The following is a 22,736-nucleotide window of genomic DNA, read 5'->3' on the forward strand; positions in this document are numbered from 1 at the left end:
ACCAGGTAATGGTACAGGGCTTAAAGATGACATCACTTATTCCTTCTAACGACCTTATCTGTACATAACCTATTATTATTTGTTGTACAGTAAAGAAATCAAGGCACCAGGAGGATGAACAGCTACCCAGGCCAAGGAGTGGGTTTGGGCCTAGGCAGCATGGCTCTTTGGGTCCACACTCTTAAAACTATCCTAGGTAACCTAGATAATGAGGATTCTAGATCATGAAGGGCTTAGAGTTGAAATGGGGCCCTTTGACTTACTGCCTTGATTTTAATATATTAAAAGCCAGAAGTTTGGAAACTAAAAAATGAAATTATAACATTAATGTTGTAGAATCTATTACAGAATTTATAAAGCAGAGGGGAGATGTCTTAAGAGCCAAGAATAAATTACAAACCACAAACCCTGGTAGAATTAGCCTAACTTTTTTTTTAAAATAATGGGTAGTTTGTTTTACACATTGGGTGAACATCGCCAACTTTACCCTTTGTGGAGATTGCCGCCTTCAGAGCGACCTTTTTAAGTGAGGCAATGCACAAAACAAGATGATGAGTTTAACTGTGTTCACATCATGTGAGATTCTTTCTCTCTCTCTCTCTCCCTCCCTCCCTCCCTCCCTCCTCTCTCTCTCTCTCTCTCTCTCTCTCTCTCTCTCTCTCTCTCTCTCTCTCTCTCTCTCTCTCTCTCTCTCTCTCTGTCTTCTTTGCTCCTCAAGTGCAGAGTCCCAGAAGTAATTCTTCCTTTCCTGTCTTCCTTACCATCTGTTTGTCAACTGTCCATCCTGCTTCCCAGCACCTCCAGAAGATGCTCTTTTCCCCCAGCACCAGGCCTGGATTCTGCAGCTGTCGCCAACTGCATCTCTTAAAGCAGCGGTTCTCAACCTGAGAGTTGCGACCTCTTTAAGGGTCAAACGACCTTTACCCAGGAGTCACATATCACATATTTACATTACAACTCATATCAGTAGAAAAATTACAGCTATGAAATAGCAACAAAATAATTTAATGGTGGGGTAAAACAGTCCCACAACATGAGAGACTGTTTTAAAGGGTCACAGCATTAGGAAGGTTGAGAGCCACTGTCCTAAAGCGTGAGGTCAGATCTATCTCATCTGTGCTCCAACTTTCTCCTGGGATTGTTTCTATCCAGATTCCCATAAGTCTCACCTCTCATTTTTTTGGTCTCCTCGGCCACATTCCCACCTGGCGTGCCTGGCCTAGCCACTCCAGTCTTGGCATCCTGCTCCCTGCCTCAGATCTCTGCAAGTGCTATTCTCTTTGTCTAGGTTTCTCTTTGTTCTTTTGGTGCTTTTTTATGTTTTTTTTTTTTCATATCAGCTTGAATGTTACTTCCTCAAGGAGCCCTCAGGAGGGCCTGCTGGGCATTACAGCCTGAATAATTTTCTTCACAAAGCTCTCTGTCCCTTGGAAAGCGTGTTGGTCAGTTTAACTAGCAGGGAATTGTTCAGTTAGTTTTGTCTGCTTTCACACCGAGCAGAGACTGTCTAGAGCAGTGGTTCTCAACCCTCCTAATGCTGTGACCCTTTATTACAGTTTCTCATGTTGTGCTGACCCCAACCATAAAATTATTTTATTTCTACTTCATAACTGTAATTTTGCTACTGTAATGAATCATAATGTAAATATCTGACATGCAGCATACCTGATATGTAACCCCCCAGGGGCGTCATGGCCCACAGGTTGAGAACTACTGCTCTAGAATATAGGTCTTAAGTCATCCTGCCTCTGGTGTCTAGTACAGGACTGCCAAAAGGTCTTTAAGATGTGTGCAGACAAATCAATCTTCCAGTTAAACAGTAACCATTCATTCCACAACAGTAAAGCTGAGAACTGTCTCAAGTCCTGCAGTCAGTGAACAGCACCTTTTGTTTATAATTCTGATGACAAAGTCCCCTCAGATGACTCTGGGCAGAGAAAAATCTAATTTATGATGTCAGAAGGTAAGGTTTTTAGCATGCAGTGTGTGGAGGAATGATAGAGACAAAAAGGCCTTGGGGACAGAAACCTACACCTAGAATTCTAGCTGCTTGACTTAGACAAGCTAAGACATCTCAAAGTCTTGAAGCCCCCATTTCCTCATCTGTGAAATGGGTTTGGCATTTTGTTCTAGGGTGTTGCAGAACATTCCTTTAAACTGTGTGAAGATGTGTCACTGTGATTGGTTTAATAAAGAGCTGAATGGCCATTAGATAGACAGGAAGAGGTTAGGCGAGACTTCTGGGGACAAAGAAGACTCATAGAGGAAGAAAGGCAGTGTCACCAGCCAGACCTGGAGGAAGCAGGATGGGTGGTACAGAGTAAAGATAACCGAATGAAATAATAGAACGTAGGTGAATAGAGATGGGTTAATCTAAGTTATAAGAGCTAGTGGAATAAACCTAAGTTATAGGGTGAACTTTCATAATTAATAATAAGTCTCTGTGTCATTTTTTGTGTGTGTGAGCTAGCAGCCCAAAGAAAAATCCAACTACACTAGGGCCTAGTACACCTCTCAGAATGGATGGCAGAGTGATGAGTTATAGCAATGCAAAGTTGCCATCTCCATTTTTCTGTGGGTGCTCAATAAAATGTCAGCCAGAGTATACCACAGTATCCCTGGGAATGAATAGCAGCTGCCAAGAAGACATGTCTTCCATTGTTTCTCTGTGTTGGCCTTCTTCAATCTCTAAGGTGTTTGGTCAGTTACTGCCTGGTAGTTGTGTAGTACTGTGAGTTTTGATAGCCCAGGAGTGAGAGAGATGAGAACTGTTAGCCTGCTAGAAGCCTCCAGGTATTCTTCAATCTGTCAAAAAACTGAAAAAAAAATGTTTTAAACCCTTATGAAGGAGTAAACTATGTATGATGTAGAGAAGCAAATAAGGATATACTCTTAGCTGAAGATGTTTTCCTTTTCCTAGAAACTGGAATTACACGGGTGAAATGGTGACTAAGATAAGACAACCAGGAGGGTGTGACTAAGGGCACAGCTGGGCAGGAAGCAGCTCTGTTAGTCTCCCATTCTCTGTCTGTAGGACATGTAAAACACTCCGAAGACGATGCACACAGCAAGCTAGGCTAAAAACCAGGCCATGACCTTTATCCCTGCTGGAGGGAGGGCTTGTGTGGACCCAAGACCTAAAGCTGATGGACTCAGGAATTGTTACCTACTCAAAAACAGCCAATCTATGACCATCTAAATTCCCCAGTGCCCCCTAGACTTGGTGTAGAAAGATAAGCTGAGCTATCACATCCCAGTTCTCATGAACTTTGATAAACTGATGTTGAGGGAGCTAGTGGAGCAAAATACCATAAGAACAAGGCCATGGGGTTCAGGCAGAAAACCGAGGATGTATATGCTGAATAGTTTTATGTCAACTTGACACAAGCTAAAGTCATCTGAGAGAAGGGAACCTCAATTAAGAAAGTGCTTCCATAAGATTGTGGTTTGTTTTTTGTTTGTTTGTTTGTTTTTTTGGAGACAGGGTTTCTCTGTGTAGCTTTGCGCCTTTTCCTGGAACTCACTTGGTAGCCCAGGCTGGCCTCGAACTCACAGAGATCCGCCTGGCTCTGCCTCCCGAGTGCTGGGATTAAAGGCGTGCGCCACCACCGCCCGGCTGCTTCCATAAGATTGTAGGTTGTAGGCAAACCTATAGGGCATTTTCTTAATTAGTGATTGGTGGGGGAAGGCCCAGCCTATTGTGGGTGGTGTCATCCCTGGGCTGGTGGTTCTGGGTTCTATAAGAAAGCAGACTGAACAAGCCATGAGGAGCAAGCCAGTGAGTAGTCCCCTTCCATGGTTTCTGAATCAGCTCTTGCCTCTAGGTTCTTGCCGTGTTTGAGTTCCTGTCCTGACATCCTTCAGGACAGTGTAAGCCAAATAAACCACCTCCACCCCAAGTTGCTTTAGTCATGGCATTTCATTACAACAATGATAACCCTAACCAGGACAATGTACCATAGGCCTCTGGTGGAAGTCAGGGGCATTGATGACCTGCCTAGATGCTCACTGGTACAGAGGTATAGAATCAATGGATATAGAATCAACCAAGCTTAGTTAGCAGCTCCTACTTATTCCACCTTCCCTCCCTAAATATTAATTAGATGAGCAGAGTTGAAACTGAGCATGGAGAAGGGAGAAGAAAAGGTCTGACAGTGTCCTCAATGTCCTAAGGGGAAAGCCACCAAGTCCTAGAGAGGTTCTTCTGAATGTTCACTTACTGTTCCTCACCTGTGATGAGGCCAAGTGTGAGTCGTTCCCTTTTAACAGGTTTGACTCCCAAAGATAATTCTCTTGTCTTTTCAACTGAGTAAATACATATTGAACCATGGTCTAGGCATGGGAAGGGACCAAGGTGGGACTGAATTGATAAGGTATCATTGTGATCCTGTATTTAATGTAGAAAACAGAGCAAGCCAGTCATCACTCAATGTATGTCAAAAAAAACAGACTACCAGGAGGGGCCAAGGGCTACGAATACCAAGAGAAGAGGCAGTATGGGTGGAGAGGTTGGGCAGATCCACAGCAAAGCCACTTCTGGGATCTACTTCAGAAAGGAATGCAGAGTAAGGCAACAAGAGGAAGACTGCAAATTAGAGTGTGAAACCTATGCATCTAGGGATTTGGATGAGCATCCTAATGGTGGGTGGGTCTCAGGGATAAAATGAGTGGTGTGTGTGAGTGTGTATGTGTGCATGATTATATATATTAGAGAGATAAAGATGAGGATTAGTGTAGGATGGCTTTAGAAATCAAATGAGCTCTTTGCAAATTGTCAAGTGTACAGCAGATACTGGATTCAAGAATTCTCACATCTCATTTCATTATACTTCACATCAGTTCATACATTTTTTGGCTAAGTTTATTTTAACACAAGTAAAAAGCCATGTATAAATGCTAGAAAATGCATCTTCGTTTTCAAAAGTGTTTTCCTCAGCTTGGAAATATATTTTAAACTTTGGAGGAGGATAAATAGAGAAAATGAAGACAAATCTCTCTAAATATCTTTCATTTGGGAAACACTTTAAATTTTTATCAACAGCTAAAAACTTGAACATGAGAGTTTTTTGACCAAGAAAAAAAAGTGAAATATAATTAAAAACACTTGAGCTATGAAGAATGAGCTGTGCATGGTGATGCCTCCCAGTGCTGGAGAGACTGAGGCAGGAGGGTTGTGAATTCAAGGTCATTCTGGACTATATAGTGAAAACTAGAATAATAAAATAAATTAGGAATGACTAATCAAGTTGAAAGAAAAAGCTTTCTCTCCTAGAGAGATTTCATTGAGATATTTTTGTTGGCTGTTATTGTTAGCAACAGGATAAAAAAATCTACATTTTAGATTTAAATATTATTTTACATGATAGTATACTTATAAATTTCTAATTTTGTATTTTCTCTTATTTTTTCTTATTTTTATCTTTGCTAATTTAATAGCATGTCAATATAGCCTTCATATAACCTTTGCAAAAGTCCTATGCCTGTTTTGTAAACACATGTCTAACTTGACTTTTGTCTTTCTTTGGCAGATGACATTTGACCCAGAAATCTTCTTCAACGTTTTACTGCCTCCCATTATATTTCATGCAGGATACAGTCTGAAAAAGGTAAACCTAAGTGTCCCTGTCATTAAGTAGAAGTTTTGCCAACACTAATGAGAGGTAGTTACATTTTATGGGATTTCCAATTCAGTAAGAACAGCACTGTGTAGATCATGCAATAAATGTTTAACCCTGACATTCTTGGAATTCTTTTAAATCTGTTAAACCACACATAGCTAATGAACTCTGTGGCTTGTCTAAAAGTGAGATATACTGTAAATGCAACATGTACACTAGATATTAAAATCTTAGCATTTTAAAGAAAAATGTAAATCATCTCAATAATGTTTTATACTGATTTTTGTAAAGAAACTATAGCATTAGGAATATACTGTGTTAAACAAAACATTAACAAACTCCATTTCATCTTTTAAAAGTTTAGTGTGGCCCTCTAGGAGATCTGTAAATGACACGTGAACTGTGTGATTTGGCCATTGAACAGTGTTATCCTACATGATTGTGCACCAAGCACTCACATGCTGGCTCACACTGGGTTTATCACCACCGAGCAAAGTCAGGAAGAACGTGGTTGTCCACAGAGAGAAACATAGTTTTCTGTCTTTGAGCTCATGCCTGACAGTTCTTGGGCACAGGCTGACTGTCCATGTCACAGGTTAGACATTCACTTAGGTGGTTAGTGATGTGCCACAAAGCGGGGCAGAGGGAACATGCCTCTCTTGTGCTGCCTAGCAGCACCGTGGAGACTTCCAGGGCTCTCCTCTGCCTCCCCTTAGCTTGCCATACCCAGCAGCCAGGCAGCCTCTTCATTGCAGACATGGAGGGGTTTGTTGTTGCTGTTGTTGTGTTTTGTGGACTCCAGGCTCCCTCTTGCTGTCAATGCTGGCTGTTCCGCTCTCACTGAAAACCTGGAAGGGAATGTTCCCAAGCAAGTACTCGAAAGGATTCAGGTTAGATTTTTGCAGGTCATCCTTCCTCATACCTTACCTCAGTACTAGGCATCATTTCATATTTGAGTCATAAAATATTTGTTTAGTTAGATTTTAATGTTCCCACTCAGAAGATGTGGGAAGGAGAGAACTCAGAATATTCTATGAAAGTCAGATGCCATTTAAGTCACTTAGAATCAGGTTTTAAAAGTTAAAGGTGTTATGTCTACAAAACCCTTCTTGACAACTGTGGCTTCGTTAAGCACTTGTCCCAGAGCCCTGACCACTCATGCCCAGCCTGTTCCCTCTTCTGGGGTCTAGGCGGTTCTGTGGGTTATCTTTCCCTTGGCATCATCAACCAGATGTTTTCATTGCTTTTCTTTTCTCCTTATTCATTGTGGAGAAATCACTTACTAAGCTTCATACCCAAGGGAAGTGGATCCAAGGATGAGGCCCCAAGAAGATTTGCTTAAATAATGAGAGAGGGGAAGGCTGTGAGTGGCTTGGCTTATTCTTATTTCCTGTTTCAGTAAGAAATGCAGATGTACTCTATGAAATGTTTTCTGTTTCTCCCCAGAGACACTTTTTTCAAAACTTGGGATCCATTTTAACTTATGCCTTCTTGGGAACAGCCATCTCCTGTGTGGTCATAGGGTAAGTGACATTCAGAGCCTGAGCTCTGGGGTGATGGAGGGCAGCAATGTGAGATGGGATCTCAGGTTCCTGAACTCCTGCTTCTTGAACCAAGTGCATCACGTTTGGGTTTGTCTCACTCCATTTGTGTTTTAGCTGTTTTGTTGCATTACCATGCTGCGGATCTAGCCTGGTAGGCAAGCCTCCTGCCACCGAGTGCCAGACACCCCCAGTCCCAGGACATCACTTCTTCATAGATTTTTTTTTTCCAGCCCTGGTCCAACATTTCTATATCTTCTGACAAACATAAGGCTTCAGAACAAAGCACACTGCTGCTGGGTGACTGGATTTTCCCTGTGAGTTTGTGCTTCTGATTTAGGTGTGTGGACCACTTGGCCTGAGTTATGCAAAGTCAATCATATTCTTACTTAGCTTGAGTGATGTATATGGTCTCGATTCATTTTTTCCATCATCTTTGTAGGGCCTTACCTATATTTGACAGAAATATGACAGTAACTATATGCCAAGAGTTTTCTTCTAAAGGGAAATTTATAAGCAAGGAGCTTGAAACAGAGAGCTTCAAACATCAGCAGAATTGTATATGGCTGGGGCGGCACTGTAGAATGTGAGCCTCTTTTTTTTTTTCTAAATATATTTATTGGTTATGCCACTGGTCCACTGTCTAACTGCGGCGACTCAGGCACACAGCTCACCATAGAGCAAAAGAAGATCCAATAGGGTGGCATTTGTCTGGTCTACCAGGACATGAAAGCCCCACTGCAGAAAGATACTCCACTGCTGTGACTGTGAAGAGGCATCTGTCTTAAACTGTGAGACACGCCGACTCTACTTGTGATTTTCCTTTTTACTGCCTGCAGCTATCATCACTCTAACCAAGAAAGTGATGCTGAGCGTACATGCCAGTTACACCTCCAGCCCTTCTCTTAGGAGGTATTCAGTGTGTGCCAGCCAAAGCTGAGGCAGTGTCAGGGCTCTACGCAAACCTGAGCAGGAGGAGTCTGTATTGAACACTTGTTTAGTCAATGTTAGAACAACTGAGCTGTGTAGTCTGTGAACATGTGTAGCATGGGTGCTCTGGTGAAGCAGCTAGTACCTAAAAGTGGAAGCTTGCAGGAGTGAAGACTCATCACATCTAGACTCTTGAGTGGTCATTAAACTGCCCGTGACCTGACAGATACAGCATGCCTGGTCCTTCACCAAGCTGTTTTGGGAGGCCTTCATGACCTGTGCGTGTATGCAGGAGCTCGACATGTAAATTTTGAAACTGGTAAGGGCCTTAAAGATCTATGTCGTTAAACCTGCTCAGTCTGAAGAGGAAGCATCTTGAAAGACTAACTGATTAGGCCAGTGTTATCATCAGTGAGAAACAGACTATAATCAAGACAGAACTCAAAAGCTCAGCTCTGACCTAGTAGAGTGTGTTCTTGACTTCCCTATACCCCTATACACCGCGCCATGCTCACAGAGAGTTCTGAGATATATGGCCTCCTGACAGGTATTTGTTGATTGATAGCAAACATCAATTTTAACAGTTTTGTATCATGAGGATCTGAATTCTTTTGCGGGGGGGTGGCTTCGAGACAGGGTTTCTCTGTGTAGCTTTGCCCCTTTCCTGGATCTCACTCTGTAGACCAGGCCGACCTCAAACTCACAAAGATCCACCTGCCTCTGCCTCCCGAGTGCTGGGATTAAAGGCGTGTGCCACCACCGCCCAGCTGAGGATATGAGAGGATCTGAATTTTTCAATGGATAAAGTTTCAAGATGACTAGACAGTACTTAATTATAGTATAATTAGTTCTCATTAATATCCTGTTTTCTTTATACATCTCATTTTAAGTATATTTACATATATTTATATTTTATACTTTTATTTCTTAAAAATCTCTATTCTTTCTTAGATCTGAAGTAGTCCTTAAAAAATAAAAGGAACCATACATGATATGCATGGTGATTTTCACTTATTGCAATTAGGAATTAATTTTTTTGTGGGGAGAAGCATCACTGTGTAGTCTAGGCTAGCCAAGGTTAGCCTGGAATCAGCCTTGTAGAAAAGCCTGGCCTCAAACTTGTCACAATCCTCCAGCCTCCCAAAGGGCTGAGATTCAAGATTTGTCTCACTGTACTTAGCTTCTTTTAATGGATGTTATGTGTATAACCAGAAATTTAAATGGTGATTTGAGGAAAAGTGGAGTTCTGGGAAAATCTTCAGAACTATGTTCTTTGTTTACACTGTGTATTATAGGAGTCACAAAATCTTGCAGGCTGCTCTCTTTTCTTTTCTTTTTTTTTTTTTTTTTTGAGATTTTATACATGAGTACTGTACTTATATCTTTTATAACTCTCTCCTCATTCCAGCTCCTCCTGTGTTCCCCATCTCTCTCTCTCAAGCTCATGACCTCTTCTCCTTTATTGTTTCATATATGCACATATAAATAGATAGATACAGCCTGCTGAGTCCATTTAGTGTTGCTCATATGCATATGTGTGTAGTACCGGCCACTGGAGATTAACCTATCAGGGCCTTGTCCATGGAGAAGACTGATTTTCTTTCCAGTAGCAGCCATTATTTGCCTGTAGCTCTTCACCTAGAGGTGCAGCCTGTGAGATTTCTGCCATTCGTGTTGGCGTGTTAACTGGTGTTGTCATTGTGTAGGGCTCATTTAAGTGACCATATGTTTGAGATCTTATGGATGTGGCTTCTCATCATAAGACCCAACAGTGGATGTCCTATTCCTCTGGTTTTCACGATCTTTCCACCCGATAGTCTACAAACTTCCCTGAGCCTCAAGTGTACAAGTTGTGTTGTTGATTTATCTGTCGGGCCTGTGCATCCCACGTTCAGCTGTTCTCTGCATTTTGACAAGTTGTGGACTTCTGTAATGATCTCCATCTTCTATAAAAATAAGAAGCTTCTTTGATGAGGAATGAGAGCTACACTTATCTGTGGGTGTAAGGTTAAGTATGTAGAATGCAGTTAGAAGTTACACAGGTTTAGGAAAGTGGTGTACGAAAGAGGAGTAGCTTCTCCTTTGATGACCAGCCATGCCTACTCAGCTAGGTTTCTAGTGCCTGAAGTACAATAAGAAAGTTGTTGGTTACCCCCAAGATAAAAGTGCCACTATTGTACCCTTGGAATATCTTACCATCATGGTCATTGTTGTGGATCAAGGCTTTACAGTTAGTTGGGACTATTGATTTCTTTTGTCCCTTGTCATCTTCCATAGCACCTTCTGGTACTATGAGAACTAATCCTTAGGAAGAAGGCTTCCACGTCAGATCCAGCAGAATCATTGAAGTCCTGTGTCTGAAGTATGTGGCATCGTCAGCAATAGGGACTTACCTTCAAATTCTGGGAGGCAATGAAAATACAGTGTAAAGCCTATGTTGTTTATGGAGTATCTCTTGGACTCCCTTGACCAATAACTCAAAAGGAATTTTCTCATGCCTGGGACTATGATTAATTTTGTTAGGTAGTCTTGGAGGAGAACATTATCACCCCAGGTGGCATAACTTCATTTAAACTGTGTGTGTGTGTGTGTGTGTGTGTGTGTGTGTGTGTGTGTGTGTGTGTGTGTGTAGACCCCCACATACCATGGCACATGGCACTCATATGGGCCTCAGAGGATAATATGTAGCTATCCATCATTCTCCTCTTCCACTATGTGACTTTCAGGGATCTGAGTTGGTTTTTTTTTGTTTTTTGGTTTTTTTTTTTGGTTTGATGGAGAGTACTTTTATTCACTGAGCGATCTTGCTGGCTCAAGATGCTTTTATAAGAGCATGAGACTGGTATTCTTTTTAGTTTTTCTGTTAATAGAGAATTTAAACCAACTGCACAATACCAGAAATATCTATAGAGAGAATAACTAGCATTTTTAATTTGTTCTCTCATGTCAGGTGCTGACATGAGCTTTTCATATGTGTCATCTCACGATAACCTCATGAGATAACCACTGTTGTTACTTACGCTTATGTGCAAGGCTGCCAAGTCTGAGACTTTCTCAAAGCTAGACAATAATTAAATAGTAGTGAATGGTAGAGCCTGCCAGACCCCAGAGTGCACATTCTCAGCAGCCCCTACCCTCTTAATACAGCCATTACAGTCCTCGTGGTTTGCACTGAGTTGCTTCACCTGCCTGATAAATTAGACCTTCAGTGATTTCAAGTTCATACATTTATCATTATAGCTCGTGATTATGCAATCTGGGCATTTAAGAATTAGCTGTAAATATGATTGCATAGAGGAAATCGAACCTGCCTTCTCTCACTGGAGGCAGCTAGAAGGAAGATCGACTATACTTAACTTCTTTAATGTTTCTGGAATCCTGATCCTTCGCCCAGGAAAACCTGTATTTATAAATATGAGGTTGTTTACATTATTCATGCCAGCATTCCCCAGGACTTATTTTCCCATAGGAATCCTTAATATATGCAGAATATTAAGATGCCCAGCAGCCTTGTCCATGATGCACAATCCTGCAGGGGGCTTCATGGGTGCTTGTTGCTGCCCTCTCAGTGGACATGGCTGCTCACCTGGGGACCCTTAGATCTACTGGTAGAGTGAGTCCCAGCAGCCCCCCAAATACTGATTTCTTAGTCCTTAAAGAAGGGGCACATTGGTCCTTCAGAAGCTGAGTGAAGTTGACATCTCAGACAGAGGGAGAAGCTGAGACTTACTCATCTCTTGAAGCTCAAACCCCACAAAGAGAAAAAACCTTGAGATGAGCCCTCAACTTGAGGAACAAGAACCCTGAGGTCATGCACAAAGACTTCAGGGAGGAATGAAGCTCTTTAAGTTAGTCATGAATTTTTATAGGCGAGAGGCTGCACAGATTTCGCCATTTCATCAGAGCCCCTAGGGAGCTACAATCTGTAAAAAAGAAAGAAAATAAAAAGAACCTCGATTTTCTAAAAGCCTGGGCAAAGATGTAGTTGTAACAGTTAGGGTTTTATATATCTCTGTATTTAGTTAGGACTGAAGGCTTCTTTAGAATACATTGAGAATGGCTATAAAGTCTGGAAATACACATACTGTCATTTTACCTTGTGTGGTAAGGTAGTTATTACCCATTTTGTTCCTGGACTTGATGGCCATCCATCCTATCAGCTGAAGAGTGGAAGTTCGGGGATGTAAATCTAAAATAGCTACTCAGGTTTTTACAAAATAACACCAAGATCATTTTCCAAAGTCAGGTTACCATTTTTTTCTTAATGTTTCACAATCCAGTAGGTACAAAATGAAATTGCATTGTAGCCATCATTTGTGACTTCCTGATTATTGAATTGCTTATACTTTTATAATCCTTTTTTCCATCTGAGTTGTTTTGTTCATTTTCCACAGACTTTTTAGAGCTCTTTGTATGTTGCATATATTAATCCATATTCACTTACACAGTTCGTAAGTGCATCTCTCGGGTCACATAGTGTTTTCTTGTTGGTTAGCAGTTTTGTGTTCCTTTAGTAAGTCCTTCTCTGCCCTAGAACCCCTAAGGCGCTCTCTTCTTAATTGCTGTTTGTAGTTTGTAGGGAGTCCATTTGGGGGAACAGTTTCGGTTTTGGTGGACAATAGATTTCCAGTTGAAATTTTCATCTCAAATGTATAGCCAATTTTGATAATACCATTTAATAGTTAGCCTTGCATTTCTCCAGAATTTTCTTCCAGATATTCTTTTTATTTTGTGGCTCTCAATTCTTTTAGAATGACCTACACTCTGTGTCCACAATGATCCACCTACCTACTAATGAGTCTTAGTCACATCAGCTTCTTAGGTTTTAATATTTTATACAGAAAGACTCAGGATATATTATTCCTTTGGAATCATTAGTTCTTTATTTGTTCATATAAATTTACTACAATATAGCTATGAATATGCAAACATTTCACATTTATAAATATCGTATTTTGTATTTTGTTCATAATTGCATACCTTAAGTTTTCTTAGGGATCCCCTTGGATATGAACAGGAGAGAGTGTACATAAGGGGATTTGTAGCTTCAGTGGTCACCAGAGTGGAAACTTGGATACAATTTAGACTCCATCAGTAGCATAGACAAGTAAATTCACACAACATAAAAATTTACAGCAAGGAAAAGCAATAACATCATCTATGAGAGCAGAGATGAATCTCAAAAATATGATGTAAAATGGACACATTGATTATAACATCATTGTTTGTAACTGACCAACACTGATTACTATTAAGACACATACATGTGGACATGAAAATATGTGTGCAAGTGTGTAATAAATAAGGGGACTGAAAACACAGATTTCAGTGCCATGAAGCGGGAAAGGCAAGGAAGAGGTATGGAAAGAAACACAAAGGAGAGATACATTACGGATAATATGCCGAGTCATGGTCTGGGTGTTTCCCCAGCTGCACTGTCTAGTATATTATTATGATGTATAAGCTGCATATGTCTTCTGTACAACCTCTTGCGTGTATCAATCACATTAAAAAGAAAACAAAGAGGACAAGTGGAAGGAGCTATGTAACGGATTTATAGACTTCTGCCTTGTTACCCTGCGGTTCATTCCAATCCTGGAAAACTATTCTTTTATTGTTTTCCTCTGTGTGTTTTAATGAGAACAGTTTGGGTTGGCAGGCAGCAGGAGGGAGACGAGCCAAGGGAGGGTTTGCCAGCATCCCCAGGTCCATCCTTCTGAGTCGAGTGCCAAGGGAGTGTTTGCCAGCATCCCCAGGTCCATCATTCTGAGTCCCCAAGCCCGTTTCCCCTCTTTCTTCCATCCGCACTTCTCTTGTCTTCCCTTCTCTGGTTCCTTTCTTCTCAACCATCTTTTCTCTCTCTTGCAATCATCTGGACTACTCTCTGTCTCTCTCTTGGACTTCAAAAGTAGCTCCGAGAGGCCTCTTGGGCCAGGCTAGAAGGCCTGGGCCTCCAGTGTGCATTCATTTACTCTGGATTCTGAGCGGGCTAGAGTAGCTATTGCTGGTATCAAGGGGAAAAATAAATCCATTCCTTCCCAGACAGAGCCAAATAAGAAACATAATCTCTAATCTGTGAAGGGACAGCCCAGGCTGCTGACAGGGTGGTTTCTTCTATCCACATCGCAGTATACACAGACTATACTGCTGGCGATGGAGAGGAGAGGGAAGTGTGTGGGGGAATGAAACAGAGGGTAGAAAGGAAGAGACCAGGGAGAACATCAGAGGGGCAATGTGAGGTGGAAGAGAGACATATTGATTTGCTAGTCTAATTCCCTTGCTGCCCTGGACAGTGCTGGGGATAAAAATGACAGGGTCCAGAAGAAAAAAAGAAAGACCTCCCAAGGAAAAATGAAACCTGACTCCAAATTGGAAAAAGAAATATTGGAAGCACTGGAGAATGTTATGTAAAAGTGCTGGGGTGGAACAAGAGCAGTGTCTAATCATGAAAGAAAAATGTGGAAATTATTAAAAAGTATTCTGAAAGACTTTTTGTCTGCAGAGTCCTTCCGTAGAGCAATGTAGCTGAAGGCTTCTAGCTGTAGGATTCCTAGTAAATGAAATAGCCCAAGCCTTCCCTTCATTGGCTAGCACCCTAAAATGTGAAGTCTGGTATTTTTTTTCTCATTTATCAAAAATTTGATAGAAGAATAACAGTATATGTAGCCCTGCTTACACACATACACACACACACACACACACACACACACACACACACACACACACACACACACACACTCATAAAAAGTAGAAACAGTAAGGGAGGCTATATTCATTTCTAGTCTCATGTAATAACCTTCAGCCTCCAATTCTTGGTGTCTTTGAACAGCAAGCATGACTCAGCAGTTTAAGGAAGGCTCTCCTGGCTAGTTTTTGGTTCTCTCTTAAAGTCGGTCATGTTTGACTGGGATGAGGTGGCTTAACTGAAACTGGCTCCCTCAAGTGTCTGATGATTGATTGTGACTTGGTTGGGACTCAGGGCACATGCGTTGCTCTGGGTGGGGCTTCAGAAACATGTAAGGGACTAGAAGAGCTTCCAGGGACATGACTGCTAACCTGAGATCTTAAACTGTTCCAGAGAAAGCCAAGCAGGGATCCAGGAGTGGATATCCGATCAGACAAGATCCTATCGGACAAGACAGCAGAGCAGAGGCCAGCAGCCAGACAGAGCGTTCATACTGCCTGTTGTCCCAGGAGGCCAGAGGACATGAGAGCAGTTAAATACGGTGGAGAGGCAGTTTTAGACCATATCCTAACCTGTATTCCAAAGTTTGGATATAACTCTGTTGACGATAGGGTGGTAACTGGGGACATACACTTTTAAGGAACCACTCCCCACCACTTTAGTGAGAATATGAAGATTGGTATAAGAAAGCCAAGTAGAAAGCAACAGAACAGACAGGAAGTGCTAGAGTTTTGACTGCTGGAGACTGCTTATTGGAGCTTGCCTAGGAGCTATGTGGGCGATGTTCAGGTGGAGAGAAATAAAGGCCATCATCATCAAACATAAAATTTCTGGCTTCAATCCGTTAGGCAGTCTTGCTGGTCAGAGGTTGCAGTCTATCATGGTCTGCATCTCTCTAAAGCTCAGCAACATGGGGGACTCCCTCCCCAGGGAGACTTCCTGCTCTCTACCTGCCCTTACCTGGAGAATGTCCCTTTTCTTGGAAGACTGGACTTCTCTGGAAGCTGTCTCTAAGCCTGATGCTTAATTTATCTCTAATGTGATCCTTGGCACAGTTTCCTGCTAGAAGTTTTCCCCCTGCTGCACATATGGTAACCAAGACTTGTACTAGGAGCTCTGCCCTCGGACCCTACTGCCACATACAAAGCCTTATGATAGGAGCGTGCCACTTAGTGCAAATTAGATGACGCCCCTGCCACTGTCCCCAGCCTTTATATTCCCTTTTCATTCTGGAATAAAGCAGAGTTGTAACACTTAAGCTGTCTCCCAGAAGAGCCAAGAGTAGTCTCCAGAGACTCACAAGCCATCCCACCTGACCCTGCTCACTGCCTTCAGCTCCCTCCCCCGTCACTTTAGCCCCCTCTCCCCTTGCAGACAGGTGCCCAATGATCCCAAGGAGGAAGCAGAGCCATACAACCTTCTCACTGTGGGTTTGACTGTCAAATCCATCCCAGTCTGAACCTCACACACTAGCCCTCCTCATCCTTACCTGTGCTTCCTACAAGGCCGACCTTTCATCGCTCTTACTTTTCATGAGTCCATAACTAAATTGCCAAATGAGAAGAGAATTAATGGAAGTATGTGAAAGCTATGCATCCCTCCATTGTCAAACAGATGGGAAAAAATGATATAAGTGACATCAGCTAGCTTGTGTGTATCTTCTGAGTGCTTGCCCCTAACTCTATATTCAGTGTCTCACTTTAACCTCACAGTAGTCAGTGCAGATAGATGTTTCTGTCCTTAGCTCCCCCTTTTGAGACATGTACCTAAGGCTCTGGTTGTTTAGTGACTTTTATGAAATGTCACTGATTCTGGAGTATGCCAAGGCCATACTTGCAACTGAATTGCATCCTCCAACACATCAACAGCATCAGGAGTTTGTTAGACATCCACAGTCTCAGATGGTACACAGACCTCTTGAGCCCGGATTCACATCTTTTTTTTTTTCTTTTTTTTTCTTTCTTTTAATTTATTTTAATTTATTTTGCAATACAATTCAGTTCTACATATCAGCCACGGATTCCCTTGTTCTCCCCCCCTCCCGTCCCCCTCACCCCCCCCCCCCATTCCCATCTCCTCCAGGGCAAAGCCTTCCCCACAGACTGAGGTCAACCTGGTAGACTCAGTCCAGGTAGGTCTAGTCCCCTCCTCCCAGGCCGAGCCAAACAATCCTGCATAGGCCCCAGGTTTCAAACAGCCAACTCATGCAATGAGCACAAGATCTGGTCCCACTGCCTGGATGCCTCCCAAACATATCAAGCCAATCAACTGTCTCACCCATTCGGAGGGCCTGATCCAGTGGGGACCCCTCAGCCATTGGTTCATAGTTCATGTGTTTCCATTCATTTGGCTATTTGTCCCTGTGCTTTATCCAACCTTGGTCACATCTTAACAAGAGCCCTAGGTACTAACTCCCACTAGCACTAAAATGTTCCACATTCCCAAATTTAGCAGAGAGATTTAATAATTATCCTAGGATTTACTAAATGCAGACTATAGGCATAGAAATAATTTCAACCAATATTTAATCTATATTATTCAGAAATCACCAAAACTAAACCAAATCAACTGATTTGATGATTCATTAGCTGAAAGATTTATATGACACATGTCTAGACAAAATAGTATGTGTATTATACAGAAGATAATTGGTAGAACACTGTTAGCCTGGCACAGAGAAATATTGCAATGAAAAATGTTCAGTGTTCTGGTCGAAGGATTTTAGCACTTCAGGTGTAGGAAGTGTTCAACCTGATTTAGCAATTATATTCCGATGTCGTTAAGTTAAAATGGTCCCAATAAAATGACTAGAAGTCAATCTTAACTACAGCTCTGAGAGGTTTTCCTGGCCTATTTCACTCTTGCCTGCTAATCCTCACTGCATGAGAGGCAGGTGGAAAGCTCATTTCCTACAAGCAACCCACGTGGTCAATGGAATCATGACTACAGATGGTGACATCATTGCTCAGCATTGATAAGCAAGTGCAGTCTTGAAGGTCATTGCTACCAGATGGCAGGTGCCTCGGGTCTGTATTTCCGTATGACTCTCAGCCACTTGCCTTTTGGTTGCATCTCCTGCCTTTAAAATGTAAGAGTGATTTTGTTCTCTTTACCTGTACTTTTCTTGCAAGTTCTAGTGCTTTCTGAAACTATTAATCAATGATTTCCTTGGAGTACTAAGGGTACACTTGTTTTCTCTCTTTAAGTAAATTCTACCATATAAAAGAAATATTAAATACAAAGCAGGGTGTGGTAGCATGTACCTGTAATCTATAACTTATGAATGAATGAATGAAGAGTTGAGGGCCAGGAGTTCAAGGTCATCTTCAGTTACATAGGCAGTTAAAGGTCAGCTTGGCTACTTGAGACCCTGTCTCAAACAAAACAAAATAAAACAGAATTATAAAGTACAGCAATGACAGTTTCTTGCATTCTTTAAGAAGTTCACGTTGGTTGTGGTGGCGCCCGCCTGCAGGATTTGCTGAAGGAGGCGGAGGCAGGAGGATTAAGAGTGCAAGGCTAGCCTGGGCTACACATTTTAAAAAAAAAAGAATTCCACATGTGCCAAGCACTGCCTTGCACACTTTCTAGGTAGAAAACTCACTTGATCCTTCAAGATTTCCCTCAAAATAATTTACAGCATATATTTACCTCTAAGACGTCCCAAATTTGCTTTATTAGAAAAGTTTTCTAATTTTTGCTGTAATAGCAAAGAACTTACAAAGTATTTTGAGAGCTCTCCTAATTTGTTGTATAGATTTATACCAAACATTTAGTTAATTTGCAATAGAAATTCAAGGAATCGCAAGAAAGAATATTTACATAGAATGTGTAAGGCAAAGAGAAGATCTTAAAATGTCAATTATGAGCTTTAATCAGTAATAATGTATTAGCATTATTCTGGAAGTATAACAAGTGGACCAGATAGTGCAAGATGTAATGTGAGACTGGAGTGAGGGGATGTGATCATATTTAGAATACTTCTACTCTTCTGTAAACCTGAAACTATTAAAAAAATAGCCTGTTAATTTAAAATAGGATTTATGTTTTATAAATATTTTATATTTATATGATCCCTTTCATAATCAATAGACTGTAACATATTTTCCATGGTACCTCCTGTCCTATACTGGTTGAAAGTTGGCTCCCTTTTAGGTACATGAACTCCCCGAAGTCATTAGGCGTGCTGTAGCTGGAGCATCTTGTCTGATGGTCTTTTTCCACTTCTGTATCCTGGCACCTGGCCATCTGAGACCTTGGACACTAAGGTTGCTGAGAAAGTCTCCATTAATCAGCCTCACATATATAACGGTCCTCTTCTCAGTCCTTTATACCTGCTATGGGTACCATGCTTGCTCAGTAGCCCAAGCTTAACACTTTAGTTCCTCTATATTAAGGAGTGGATATTAGCTCTCTTGAAACTTTTGCTTCTTCTCTTTAAGTACCCAAACTGACAAAGTCATAAGTAGATGGGAGATTTGCCTGAGACTTAGTCTACTGAATTGCTGATCCTTAATTAACTGTAATTCAGACCAATTTTTTTTAAACAGGTCGTATCTTCATTACATTTTTGTGCCATGTAATGTGACAACATTCCCTTCCTTCCACATCACCTGTTAATTGCTTCTGACTCTCCCTGCGGCTTTTGTTTCAAAGTTCAGTTGTTCCTATTGATTTTTCATAGCTTGGTATTCTATCACCAAGCCCTCCTCTTCCGACACAAACCTTGGCTTCTTCCACATCAAGATAAATTGCTTGCATGATTGTGAAGATGTTGCTGTTAATTTGCAGCAAAACAGTAGCTATTGTAGGTTGCAGATTTAAGGCCTCCACAGAAATCAATGACCTGATTATTTTACACTGCACTGCACAGGACTAAATACAATTACAGCCTTATCCCAGTGGAGGGGAATTAGGAGTGCAGAAAGAGGGCAACATTATCCTAGGAAAGTGAAAAGTAAAGAGAAACTCATTTGGAAGAATGTGAGTATTTACTGTGCAAGGCTCAGGCTTCAGGGAGTAATTTCACTTCTGGTCTCACTGCATCTAAGGGAAGGCAGCTCAGGTTAGAAATATAGTAAAAGGAACTGTTTTCCTAGCCCTCTGCCCTCAAACAGTGATTTTACATAGCTTATCATATTTTCATTTTATAACTATAAGAGACAGTCAGGGGCAACATTAATCTACTGTATGGCTACGAACACCAAGGGTCAGTTACTTCCCCAAATGCTATTAATATTTGTCAGAGTGAAGGATAATTATTTGTTCAGATTTCTGGCTCTTGGCAAAGGTTTTTCCAAAGTAATTAAGGGACTACTCACCCTTGAAACCTGCTCTTCAGATCTGTCACCTAAAACAAAACAAGACAAAATTTGAGACTTAATGAGAGGTTTGATAAATAACATAATCACGTATGTTGTATGTGCCTCTGTGTACATATCTGTGCTCATACAGAGCACTTTCAACCTCAAAACGGGATTTTAACTCGTTTTATCTCAGTTGCTTCTCATGCACGCTAGGATTTGAACTTTTCCTCAGAGATGTCCATCCACAAAGGATGATAACGTAGTGAAGCTGTTCAGGGCCTGGAGGTAAAACCTATGTTACAAAAAGTCTAGCGTTGGTAACAGATGCCATGTTCTCAAACATTTCAAAACTGCATTTAGTTCCTCTAGAGGAAATTACATACACAGAGCTTGCAGGTTGGCTAACGTTAACTCGCTCAATTACAGCCCAAATTGCACGTTTCGGGAGCTGTGTCTCTAAGCTCTCCTTAGACTCAACTGATCCATTGCCTCCACTGACCTCTAGTTTAGCTTGGCTACTTCCATTGAATTTTTAGGGGGAAGGAAATTGGTTTTTCTGTTGGAAAAAAATACAAATCGCCCTAAATGTTTTTCTCCATTTCCTTCTAAATTTAACTAATCTTACATCTATCATATTAGGAAAATACAACTACTTCTAAAGTACCTTCTTAATGGTTGCCAAATAATTTCCACCACTCCCTTCCCCCTCCCTCCCAGGCTTCCAGAAGGAGAAGTTACAAGGAACACGCTTAACTAGCACAATATCATTCCAAAACACATGCTCTGATTCCATTCCCTCCACATTAAAAATTCCAATATTCAGGAAGAATGGAAATTATTTTGTTTTAAATTTCCATGAAATTTAAGAGATTATAGTTTAACCTTGAGTTGTTCATAGCTATTTAAATATGCTGAAGAATTTTTGAATAGTGTTAATATTCTTCATATGATTTAATTATGAGCACTTGTCAAGGCCAATTAGAATCATAACATGTGGGGACCTGTCAGGATCACACCGAAAATGGACCTGAATTTAGTTCAGTGTTGGGTACAGACCTGTGCTGCCCAGGGAGTTGAGTGCTATCAGACTTGGGGGCCTCACTACAAAACTGAACATCAGCATTTAGGAATATTCACAGGGATTGGAAAGAATAAATTCATATCTATTAAATATGACGATAAAAATTGGATCATTTTGCTTAGCATAAAAATGTTAACTATAGGTATAAACCTATAGACACAGAACTGTATGAGGTTGAGGCAGGAGGATGACTCTGAGTTTAAAATCAATCTGAGTTTCATAGTGAGTTTGAGGTCAGCGTGTGCAACTTAGCAAGACTGTGTCTCAAAAACCACCCCCTAGCCAAAAGCCTTTTATTCAGCATGCCATTTTATTGCAATAATTTACAGAGACTATTAGCTGAATTAATTAATCCTCTTCCATAGAGCTTGAGAAGTGCACAGGAGGGTTGATTCAAAGAATTCCTCTTTGTGGGGTCATTCATGAAAGGAAAGAAGACACAGGAACACTTTCAGGTAGTAGTTTAGAAAATACCTTTTGGTTTTAAGGTGAATAATATTCATAAGATGGATAATTAATTTTTCGAAACAAATTTTAATTCCACCAAAATCATCAAAAAATTATCTAAGAGACACTTTCAAAAATGGTATTTTTTCAAAATATTTAAAAAGTTATTTTGTTTTGTGTATGAGTGTTTTCTTTGTATGTATATCTGTGCACCACGTGCATGCCTAGTGCCCATGGAGACAGAAGAGGGCACTGGATCCCCTAGAACTGGTGTTCTGTAGAGCTGTGAGCCACAATGGAGGGGCTGGGAATTGAACCCTGGTCCTCTCCAAGAGTAGCAAGCGCTTAACCACTGAGCCATTTTTGCAGCCCAAGAATATTTTTGACTCACAAAAGACTTAGATAAACTTTTTTAATTCTGATTTTCTTTTACTGGCCTGAGAAAGATGGAGGTTGTTGGATACTTAGGTGATTTCCTCCATAACTTGAATTTTTCCAGTTAAGTGTGAATTGAGGCAGCTGAATTTCAAGAAATCCTGATTGTTTGGGTTGAAATGAAAACATTAGTTTCCAGAAAGAGCTAAGAGGGTGGAGTTTCAGGCATGACCTCATTGCTGGATCTCCCAGTGCCAGGCTGGGGATTCCAAGAATCAAGAGCAAGCTTTTATAATGTTTGCTGAGAGTTGTGAAAATTATTTTATGTCTGTTAAATATAATAAAAGCAGAGTGTGGGGTCAGGAAAGAGATTTTTGAAAATGCTATTTAGGGACCCTATTGTTCACTGGAAACCCCAAATTTGTGTATCTTTTACCTTGACTATGGTGAGTTCTTTGTTTCTCTGAAGATAATTTCCACACCAAGAATAGGGTTTTAGTACCCTGAAGTGAGTTTGCAAAATTCTTATGATGGGAAGTGTTAAATTGTACAGCCTTTCTAAAATAAGAAACATATGTTGGGATACATTCTCCTTCATTAAACTATGTTCCTGGTATAGTTATAAAAAAATGTTCATCTGTGATGAAAAGGAGGTAGAATATTTCTTGTGATATGTCATTGGGCAAAAATATTCTGATCTAGAAAAAAAATCCCCTCTTATAAATTCTAATTTTTGACATTAAATACTATTTG

General features: G+C 40.9%; 1 protein-coding gene across 1 annotated transcript in view; it reads left to right on the forward strand.

Moving 5' to 3' along the window:
* Slc9a9 (solute carrier family 9 member A9) overlaps positions 1–22,736 on the forward strand; it is a 550,545-nt gene that overhangs the window by 36,790 nt on the left and 491,019 nt on the right. The window contains exons 3-4 of the mRNA XM_052716929.1: positions 5,529–5,606; positions 7,065–7,141. Coding sequence (XP_052572889.1) covers positions 5,529–5,606; positions 7,065–7,141 — 155 coding nt within the window. The remainder of the gene's footprint in view (positions 1–5,528; positions 5,607–7,064; positions 7,142–22,736) is intronic.

Source organism: Peromyscus californicus, unplaced genomic scaffold (genome assembly GCF_007827085.1).
Source record: "Peromyscus californicus insignis strain IS unplaced genomic scaffold, ASM782708v3 Scaffold_11__1_contigs__length_118956290, whole genome shotgun sequence".
In the NCBI taxonomy this organism is placed as follows: Eukaryota; Metazoa; Chordata; class Mammalia; order Rodentia; family Cricetidae; genus Peromyscus; species Peromyscus californicus.